The 10940-nt window shown below is 44.0% G+C and overlaps 1 protein-coding gene across 1 annotated transcript in view; it reads left to right on the forward strand.

The window, feature by feature from the left end:
- Positions 1–10365, forward strand: part of LOC124804775 (programmed cell death protein 7-like) — a 55563-nt gene extending 45198 nt beyond the window's left edge. The window contains 6 exon segments of the mRNA XM_047265096.1: positions 5757–5864; positions 5867–5945; positions 9749–9769; positions 9772–9908; positions 9910–9968; positions 10142–10365. Of these exon segments, the coding sequence (XP_047121052.1) occupies positions 5757–5864; positions 5867–5945; positions 9749–9769; positions 9772–9908; positions 9910–9968; positions 10142–10277 (540 nt within the window). The 3' untranslated portion in view covers positions 10278–10365.
- The last annotated feature ends 575 nt before the right edge of the window (positions 10366–10940 follow it).

Below are 10940 nucleotides of genomic sequence, written 5' to 3' on the forward strand. Positions count from 1 at the left end.
TCTCCCCCCTCAACTCCCTCAGCCCCCCTCCTCGGTCCCTCTCCCCCCCTCTCTCCCTCTCCCCCCTCTCTCCCTCTCCCACCCTCTCTCCCTCTCCCCCCTCCTCTCTCCCTCTCCCCCCTCTCTCCCTCACCCCCCTCTCTCACCTCTCCCCCTCTCTCCCTCTCTCCCCCTCTCTCCCTCTCCCCCCCTCTCCCCTCTCCCCCCTCTCTCCCTCTCCCCCCTCTCTCCCTCTCCCCCCTCTCTCCCTCTCCCCCCTCTCTCCCTCTCCCCCCTCTCTCCCTCTCCCCCCTCTCCCTCTCCCCCCCCTCTCTCCCTCTCCCCCCCCTCTCTCCCTCTCCCCCCCCTCTCTCCCCTCTCCCCCCCCTCTCTCCCTCTCCCCCCTCTCTCCCTCTCCCCCCCTCTCTCCCTCTCCCCCCCCTCTCTCCCTCTCCCCCCCCTCTCTCCCTCTCCCCCCCCCTCTCTCCCTCTCCCCCCCCTCTCTCCCTCTCCCCCCCCTCTACCCTCTCCCCCCCTCTCCCTCTCCCCCCCTCTCTCCCTCTCCCCCCCCTCTCTCCCTCTCCCCCCTCTCTCCCTCTCCCCCCCCTCTCTCCCTCTCCCCCCCCTCTCTCCCCTCCCCCCCCTCTCTCCCTCTCCCCCCCCCCCCTCTCTCCCCTCCCTCTCCCCCCCCTCTCTCTCCTCTCCCCCCCCTCTCTCCCTCTCCCCCCCTCTCTCTCCCTCTCACTCCTCTCCCCCCCTCTCTCTCCCTCTCCCCCCCTCTCTCGTCCCTCTCCCCCCCACTCTCTCCCCTCTCCCCCCCACTCTCTCACCCACTTCTCCCCCCTCTCTCTCCTCTCCCCCCACTCTCTCCCTCTCCCCCCCTCTCTCTCCCTCTCCCCCCCTCTCTCTCCCTCTCCCCCCCTCTCTCTCCCTCTCCCCCCCTCTCTCTCCCTCTCCCCCCCCCCTCTCCCCCCCCTCTCTCCCCTCTCCCCCCTCTCCCCCCCTCTCTCTCCCTCCTCCCCCCCTCTCTCTCCCTCCCTCTCTCCCCCCTCTCCCCCCCTTTTCCTCTCTCTCTCCCCCCTTCTCTGCTCCCTCCCTCTCTCCCCCTCTCCCCCCTCTCTCCCCCTCTCCCCCCTTTTCTCTCTCTCTCTCTCCCCCCCCTCTCTCTCCCTCCCTCTCTCTCTCCCTCTCCCCCCTTTTCTCTCTCTCTCTCCCCCCCTCTCTCTCTCTCTCAAGTCTTCTCTGAGTGCAATCGCTCTCTTCTGAAACATTCTTGATTTCAGAAGTTTCTCAAAGTAGTCTTTCCATTGTTCAGTAACCTTACGTCATGGAGCATGAGCACAAGCTTCATTCTTTTCATGTGTAGTACGGTGAAATATTTGGTCACCTTGTCTCTGATCTTAGTTATTCAAAAAAAAGGAAAAACATTTACTGTTTGCTCTTTTTGCCTCTAGTTTTCCATGGGCTTCATTCCAGGCAGTTGCCTTAGATATTTCTGCATCTTTGTTGACAGTTTTGTAAAGTTATTCACCTGTAGCTGATCCAGTTTCCTCCCACCTCTTCTTTGCACTTCATTTCATTTTACATGCATGTGGCACTTCAAGTTTCTTTTTCTACAAACCATGACATTTTTCCCAACATTTCTTCAGCTGCTCTTTCAGTTGCATCTCTGTTTCCATTATTGGTTATATTTCTGGTATATTCACACTACAGCACTAAGAATAATGTAAGAAAGGATAGATTGCTACTTTCTGTAAAGAAGACATGTTGAGTTGCAGACAGGCACAATTGACACCTACACCAAAGCTTTCGGACACAGCTTTCATCAGCTAATGAGAAGAAGAGAAACCCACACCAGTCATACATCCAAGCATGCACACAGGACCACCAACTCTGGCAGCAAATATGGGTAGACAGCAGCAATCTGGAACCTGTATTCTACCAGGGAGCCACATTTCCGACCAAAAAGTAGGCCTAGTTAGTGAATAAAGATGCTCAGAAGATTTCAAAGTGATTTTCTCCAGAATTTCTAGAGTATCAGCAAACTGCTTTTGGAGATTGATATTTGAGTTCTGGACTTCACATACTGTAAATATTTAAAAAAAAATTACAAACATCCAAATACTATATTCTCTCTTTGTAAGCCCAAATTTCATGCAGTCCAATTTTTACATGGAGTGGAATCAGACTGGGACGACATCCCAACAAAAATTATAAAATACTTTTAGAAAGTGCCAAATAAGGGTCACACAAATGCACAGTACGCAGATCTTCCACTTTGTCAACATAGTCATTTTTTCTTTCCTCTTCCTATCATTGATTGGTGTTTAATGTGCCCATCCTGATTTGTGCTAGCTTATTTACCTAAGCCCTCACTTGACTATGTAGCCTTTGGCTGCATTTGCCCCAGAGAACAGTCTTCCTGTGTGTTGCCTCTGGGAATTCCTAGTACTACAGAGACTAATCATTAGTTGTGTTCTTTTTACTGCCAAAAGCCTTCCTGACACACCCTGCTCCTTTATCTGTGCTTCGGGCTGGCAACAGTACTGCTGTCATACTCAGAGCACCCAGTGGTACTGCATGTAGAGTTTTCAATCCAACACCCATCTTCCCATTAAGTGTATGATAAAAATTAGGTGCAGTTGTCACAGTTTCTTTTATTTACAGATGAGAGAGAATGATTTTTGCTTTCACGAGTTAAGTCCTTAATTGAATCCCCAATTATTTGTCTCTTGAAAGGGAACTGAAAACAAAATCTATGCATATCCAATACTTTGTCATCTAAAACAAAAATTATGTTCCCTTTTTCAGGCATAAGTTGCTGTATGACTTACATGCCCCATCATAATGTAGCTACTGTAATATTGTTGTTGTTGCAACAACACAGTCTCATGAATGGAAAGTGTCATCAAGTCATCATAAATTACTGTGTTGATTGCAAAATATGAACTCTGGTCCTCTGTCAGCTATAAAGACTGCTTTTTTCACCACTGAAAGGTTATTGTACAATTGTAACCCCACAATTATACACGATACTAGTAATCAAATGATGATGATCAGTTTATTATTCTTTTTGTTGTTATTGGTCCCTTTTTGTTGCTAGGCATTGTACGGCATGTAGTTGGTTGTTTTGCCACGCAAGCGGATGTCTCTAGTTCTCAGAGAACTGATGATTAGCAGATGTGCCAGGAGATTGTCAGTTTGCCACACATACGCATGAAACGTGTGTGTAACACAGGTTACTTCTGAATAGATCCAAAAAATACACAGTAAGCAAAATTTAATATTTGTTTTGTAATTAGAAATGATTTTAACACAATGTATTTAAATCTTGGCTAGAGATTAATAATTGGGTTACCAGCGAATCATCTCAATTTTTATGCTACAATAAGATGAATGTGATAAGCATTTTCATCCTGTATCCAGATGGCTGGCTGATTATTAAGCAGGTGTAATGTTGTTTTTCAAGTTAACTTATGTTGTATATATAGCTAACAAGGTTCAGCCGTACTTTTCATCTCATAAGGCATCCACACTAGTTGACAGAAAACCATAGCAGCCTTTCCGTACCTGCCCCACACTCACCAAATCTCTGTGGCTCAGTACAGTGGTAGCTAGTTGAGATCCACACAGGAAACGGAATTTTCATTACCAATTTTTGTTTGTAAGTAACGAGAAGAGAGATGATACAAAATTTCTGATCACCACATTGTGTACAATGTACAAACCTTATTGATGTGATAAGGAGTGATACAACACAATATTGTTGATCTTCATGTAAAACAATGGAATCTCCAGGTAGGAATATCAACAATATTAGGAAAAGGATACATTGCTACTCGCCGTAAAGATGAGCTGTTGATTTCTGACCTGCCAGAGCTACTTATTGTAAGGGTCATGGGGTGCATGAGGTGTGCTTGCTTGGGCAACTCTCTCTCTCTGTGTGTGTGTGTGTGTGTGTGTGTGTGTGTGTGTGTGTGTGTGTGTGTGTGTGTGTGTGTGTGTGTTTGTTTTTGCTGAATAAGGATTTAGCTGTAATGTGTAACAATCCTTACATTATGCCTGTCTGCAACTCAAAGGATCATTTCTAACGGTGTGAATAGCAGTCTGTCCTCCTCCTAAGGTTGTTGATCTTAAGTAATAAACAAAGCATACAGCTATTTGTTGCCTGCCGGGTGTTATTTCAGGAGAATTGCCATATTTATCTGACTTTTTTATGAACCTCCTTCAAAGAAATTCTTAACATTCTGATTAATAAAATACATAAAAACTGTTGTATTGGTAGAAAGTATCATAAAGATTTGCCGAAAGGAAGTTAGATGGATTTTATAGCATTAATGCACAAATAGTTTTGCATCCAGTGCCACATGAAGTAATTGAGCCAGTGTTCTATATTGTAATGCAAGTCCTACCCTCTTCGTCATTGTTACAAACCAGCTCTTACTTCCTTTGAATTTTGTGACTAGTGCATTTGGAAAATTATCCCTTTATCTCCTGCACCTTCATTCACATCTTTCAAGTAATTGGAAAATCTGAATTGAGTTCATTTACACGTCGTGAACAATTTGCTGCTCCAGTTAATGAAGCTCTCTCTCATTTGGTCACCCGTGAGTTTGGAATATAGGACTGATGGTGTGTAATTTATTCATCATCTAATGCCACCTGTGAAAATTCTCATTTCTGTTGACATCTGATGCCCTTCCTGCCGCATAATCATTTGTGGTCTCTGCTTCATAAATAACCATTACTTGAAATTGATGTCATATTGTTTGTGTGGACAAAGTGTGATATGCAGACTTGTAAATGCATGTTTTTCAACAATTATGAACGTGTTTTGCTTCAATTTACTGTTCTTGTAGTGTTAATCAAACTGCATAACAAGAATATTTTATACTCTTGGATCCCTAGTGCTGAATCGGGAGAAATCTGGCCTCTTCAGGATAACACGTACTTCATCATTTTTGACAACATTGAAAATCAACAATGCTGTTGAGCAGTTGATACTTGAGCACCATTGTTGAAACTCGTGTTTAATTTATACCGGACAGGTTGTGTGTATCAGTGTTAAAATATTTTATTGGAATTAGTCTCCTGTAGAAATGTATAACTATTTGCAAAGTATTTGTCCATTTATTAATCAGTTCAGATCAAACTACGTTTAAATTCAGGTGAGCTGCAATTTAAGTGTGATAGGTGTTTAAAAAAAAAAAGGTATTTGGTGCCCACTTGCCACTACATTACCCTCATTTGGCCAAATTTCTGCCACTGCACCCCATACCACTCTCCAAAATCATCAAATTAAATGTGCACTTCACTTCGATAACCAATACTTAATCTGTAAATGAAAGTCGCTCCTTCGTTGACCTCGGTACCCAAAACTGTATTTGTGAATGTAAGATGACCCTGTATTTTTGAATGACTAATCTGGATGACAAACCTTGTCGTTAAGTACAGTAGTTTTGTGCCGGTGCCGGTGCTATTCCTGTAGTCAGACACAGCAAGACAGCTATAACACCACACTTATCTTCTATAACACAATTATCCATTTCTCTGCTTGAACATTCTGCACCTTCCACTGATGGAAAGTTGACCCCCTCCTCCTCTCTCTCTCCTCTCCTCTCTCTCGTCCTCTCTCTCTCTCTCTCTCTCTCTCTCTCCCTCTCTCCTGTTTGCAATGCTAATGTGCCATATGTTTGACCTTCTCTTTTTGTGTCTTACAATCTTGTGTTTAGCAAATTTGTGAAAATAACTTTGTTCATTTGGTTGTGTCTGTGTAGGAAGAAAGTCTGAAGTTCGAGGCAGATAGTATATTGTCTGATGTGACGAAGAGGAAAGTGGAAGCCCGTCGACAATTGGCACTACTCTCAGCATTGGCTCGGACTGAGGAAACCTCCGGATTCAAATGGCCCTAGGACGCGGAGAAAAAGTGTCATCAGAATTGGATGCTTGTTTCTCTCGTGTTATTGGTTGGTTGATATTTAACCTAATTTTAATGGGTTACACTAATGTGATCCGAAATTTTCATTTGTGGGAATATTGCTAATTTTAATATTGGGGGATAGGAAATAGAGCACCTCCTACACATCAGGCTAAAAAGGTGAAAAGACCAACTTTGAAATAAACACAAATCCTAAGGTTTCAGAGTGAAAGTATGGGATGAGAGTAGTGCAAAGTACATTAATATACATCATAAAGACAAGACATACACCAGTTGTAGGTGAACAAGGTAATGTGAATAGTGTTAAGATTGCAAATCTAAACACTCAGATATATTTATGTTAATAGAAATTTCTGGCGGAATTAAACAGTTTGAATGAAGGTAATTTGCAGATTATTAGAGGCGCTGATGTAAATATGAATGAAAACCTTGCTAGTTTTTAGAAAAACGCCTTTTCAGAGCTATTCACTGTTGTATATTATTTTTAGCTACAGGTGTAATTTGTTCAAAATGTGTACGCAGTTGATGAATTGACTAGTAGCACAGTCTCTCAGTATCAAATTTATCTAGTACTTGTCTCGTAAATATATTTCCATAAGTTTATATAAATTAAATCGACAATATTAACTCTTTTCTATAGTGTTCTTATAGTATTTTAATGCATAATATGTGTATTACTAGTTTCATAACTATTTTTTTTACTGATCTATGCAAATTAACTTTTTTCTCCATTGTAGAAACTAAAATTATATATTATAAATTGTGAGTGTGTATATTTCTGTTCACCTGAAACTAATTTGCCTATGTTGACGTCATTTTAACTTCTTACATTACTGAACCAAAAGAATATTGTGCATTGTGTTTTATTTAGTATATGACCAGTAATGTCAGCTTCTGGTGCTAGCTGGAAGTAATTACTGTTATTAGCAAGCACCAGTGTGTTGACTGGTCACTGGTAAAGGGCACTTCAATACATTTGATAATTCAGAATATTTAATGTGGTAGTCTTGCGTTTATAATATATTGAAATGACAGGAAATGAAATAATACGTAAAATAAAGGAAAGACGACAACTCGGGTATAGCTGACTGATGTGTGGCACATAGAAACATTGAACTGATGCAGTACTTACATTGGCTTCCGAGCCATTGCTCATTCTCTAGCAAACGTGCACACATCCACACGCGCAACCTCACATACACCCAAATACGCACATGTGTGGCCATGGCAAGACTGCCGGTTGAGTTTTGGTTATTGAGGGCAGTTGCCTGTGTGGAGGGAGGTGAATGGGTTCTAGGGAAGGATGTACAAGAAAAGGAAGGAGTAGCAGGATGGTGTGAGGCAGGTCTCCCAACAGATGAATCAGTGGGTGGCACAGCAAGAAAAAAAAGTTAAGATGGTAGAGCATATGAGGTAAAGGGGCGAAGGAAAAAGGAGGGAGGTGGGAGGGGGGTTTATGAGGATGGAGATGCAAGGGGAAGACTGGGAGGGAAAAGACAGATAGGGGTGGAAAAGGAGGGAGAGGGACACACACACACACACACACACACACACACACACACACACACAGAGAGAGAGAGAGAGAGAGAGAGGAGAGAGAGAGAGAGAGACGAGAGAGAGAGAGAGCTGGAGTTATAGGACATGTCTAGAATTTAGGTCAGCCACAAGGAATGATCCATGAGGTTCAAGATTGGAATAAGGATGGAAAGGATATTCCGTAGATTGGGTGGGTGGTGGAACAGTACCCGCTGTGAGTAGGATACCCTCATCTCTGGGCATGACAAGAGGCAGTCGATGCCCTGGTGAAGAAAGTGGTTAATCTTCCCAAGGCCAAATCAGTTCCGGGTGATCAGAGTTGTGCTGGGAAATGGCTGGTTAACAGTTTTACTGGTGTCGGAAGAGATGATACTGGAGATCTGTTCGTGGATGAGCTGGATAGGATACTGTCTGTTATAAAGGTCTGACAAGGTTATCTGTATATTTTGACAGCTCCTGCTTCCACCGCAGATTAAGCATCCACTGGTGGCAAGGCGATGTGCAGGCCTGATCCACATACACTCGGGGGGGCACGTCACCAAATGTGTGCTCCTAGCACCAATCAGGTCAAACTCGTAGTGTCTGTGATTTTCATGTTTGTGTGGTAACACACTGATACGACGACTCCCTTTTCCGATAAACCGTACCAACAAATATGCCTTTAGACACGTCTCTTTAAGAGTAAATTAATTTTGTGTTCAGCCTGTCTTCAGCTATTCACATTTATGTATATTTCATTAACATTGTTTCTTTACTTACAATGGTTTACAAAAACAGTCTTAAAACATCTGTTGGAAATTCTGCAATGCTGTTTAGTAAGGAGGTAATGTCCACAAAGAATAAATAAGCTCCTGAAAGGAAAGGTATCTTGATATGTCCTCATCGAAAAACAAATGCCTATGAAACCGCCTTCAATCGCAGTAGTTGCAGAGTTGTAATATGTCCATAATGGAGAAGAATTATTCACCAATGCCAACACCAGAAAGAATCAGAAAACAAAATTTGGCAATAAGATATGCAATCTCAGACAACAAGCAATTTGGAGTAAACTATGCTATTTTTTGATCAGAAGCAAACTATTCAAGTGTTCGAAATTTAATGTGTAAACATCCTCAAAAACTTATTAGCAAGCATTTTGTTCAAAAATACATTTGATGACTTATCACATGGGTTGTTCATATAATACTTAATAAATAAGCACTCAGAATGGAAACATTTCTTGTTGTTCAAATCCAGTGGCAGCAAAATGGTGTTCTGCATGTGCAGAGTAAGGAGAACTTACACACAAGTGTGTGACTTGAGCTGCAAACCCTAGCTCAACAGAGTGTCGGCGGAAATACCCCATAAAATGTGTGCTGTGCGAAGTACAGTGTGAGCGTCCCTCTCCTCTCCCTCTCCCTCTCCCTCTCCCTCTCCCTCCCTCCCTCTCGCCTCTCCTCTCCCTCTCCCTCTCCTCTCCCTCTCCCTCTCCCTCTCCCTCTCCTCTCCCTCTCCCTCTCCCTCTCCTCTCCCTCTCCCTCTCCCTCTCCCTCTCCCTCTCCCTCTCCCTCCTCTCCTCTCCCTCTCCCTCTCCCTCTCCCTCTCCCTCTCCCTCTCCCTCTCTCTCCTCTCCCTCTCCCTCTCCCTCTCCCTCTCCCTCTCCCTCTCCCTCTCCCTCTCCCTCTCCCTCTCCCTCTCCCTCTCCCTCTCCCTCTCCCTCTCCCTCTCCCTCTTCCCTCTCCCTCTCCCTCTCCCTCTCCCTCTCCCTCTCCCTCTCCTCTCCCTCTCCCTCTCCCTCTCCTCTCCCTCTCCCTCTCCCTCTCCCTCTCCCTCTCCCTCTCCCTCTCCTCGTCCCTCTCCCCTCTCCCTCTCCCTCTCCCTCTCCCTCTCCCTCTCCCTCTCCCTCTCCCTCTCCCTCTCCCTCCTTCCCTCTCCCTCTCCCTCTCCCTCTCCCTCTCCCTCTCCCTCTCCCTCTCCCTCTCCCCTCTCCCTCTCCCTCTCCCTCTCCCTCTCCCTCTCCCTCTCCCTCTCCCTCTCCCTCTCCCTCTCCCTCTCCCTCTCCCTCTCTCCTCTCCCTCTCCCTCTCCCTCTCCCTCTCCCTCTCCCTCTCTCCCTCTCCCTCTCCCTCTCCCTCTCCCTCTCCCTCTCCCTCTCCCTCTCCTCTCCCTCTCCCTCTCCCTCTCCCTCTCCCTCTCCCTCTCCCTCTCCCTCTCCCTCTCCCTCTCCCTCTCCTCTCCCTCTCCCTCTCCTCTCCCTCTCTCCCTCTCCCTCTCGCAGAGCTGTATTTGAGTTAATGTGTGCTTGTATGCATTTCAGATAATCTTAAGAGTCTTTGGGAGAGAAAATGGAAGAATATGCTCTGGAGGAGAAAGGGCTCAGAGTGATGTTAACAGAAGCAGTTGATGAACGTAAGATTAGATATGACAGGACAGTTCTAGCCCAATGGAAAAGGTTACTGTTTGGACACCATCAGGCTGACATTCAAAGTTTTTATTCAGGCAGCAGAGAGGAACATCGAAGATTTCCTTGCTATCAGGTACTCTTTGATAAGAGAGGGTGTGCAGCTATGCCTTTCATTGCCCTGATAAACTTTTGCAATATGTTGGAGTTCTCTCTCCCTACCTACCTACCTACCTACCTACCCATTCTTCTGCATATCTGTTGCCAATTTTGTCTGTTTTGATAATTGTGTTTTTTGTTTTTGTTTAGGTGGTCCTGGGATAAATGTTTGGCTCCTGCAAGTGCTCCAATGTCTTCTGCAATTCCAATTGGTTGGGTATTACCAACAAATCCTTCATCTGGTGCATGGGAAGCTTTACTATCATCCAAAACTCAAGATGATTAATTGTTTTTAATGCTTAAGGTTTGAAGAAAGAATTATTTGTATTTTTGCCAGCAGTAAATTATACTAATAAACAAAAATGAAAAGTAAATACTGAAAAATGTGTAATGCTCGTACAACTTCATACCATTTCCCTACCATGTACATGCTATGCTCTTAGTTGAGCCTGATCTACAGATTACTTAGTTTTCCATCTTCTCTCTCCAATTAAAATAACCACTTCGGGTAGCCGAAGAGGTTAAGGCATTCACTCACAACACGTGAGAAATTACGGGTTCGAGTCCCAAGCCTGCACGAATTTTCATGTTTCACCGGTAGGTAATATCTTCATACCTAATTCAGCTAATGTCAGAAAGATGCTGTAATTTCAAAAAAGAAAATTCATAAAAAAAAAGATAAATGCTAATTTATGTAGGTATGTTGAATGTTACAATACTAAGACATTGTGGTAAAATGGAAAAAATTCAGGCCAATATTTTAGGAACTGGAGAGGTAAGATAGCCAGAATGAAAGGAATATTTATAGAGCATATCATAGAATTGTTCATATAGGGTGTGATAATGGTAGAACAGGAGTAGGAATAATAATTAATAAGGAAATTGGCAGTAGAGTAAAGATAACGTACAGGAAACAAAGCACCTTGATGGTCAAATTGGATGGATGTTT

This window comes from Schistocerca piceifrons, chromosome 7, assembly GCF_021461385.2.
Source record: "Schistocerca piceifrons isolate TAMUIC-IGC-003096 chromosome 7, iqSchPice1.1, whole genome shotgun sequence".
Lineage (NCBI taxonomy): Eukaryota > Metazoa > Arthropoda > Insecta > Orthoptera > Acrididae > Schistocerca > Schistocerca piceifrons.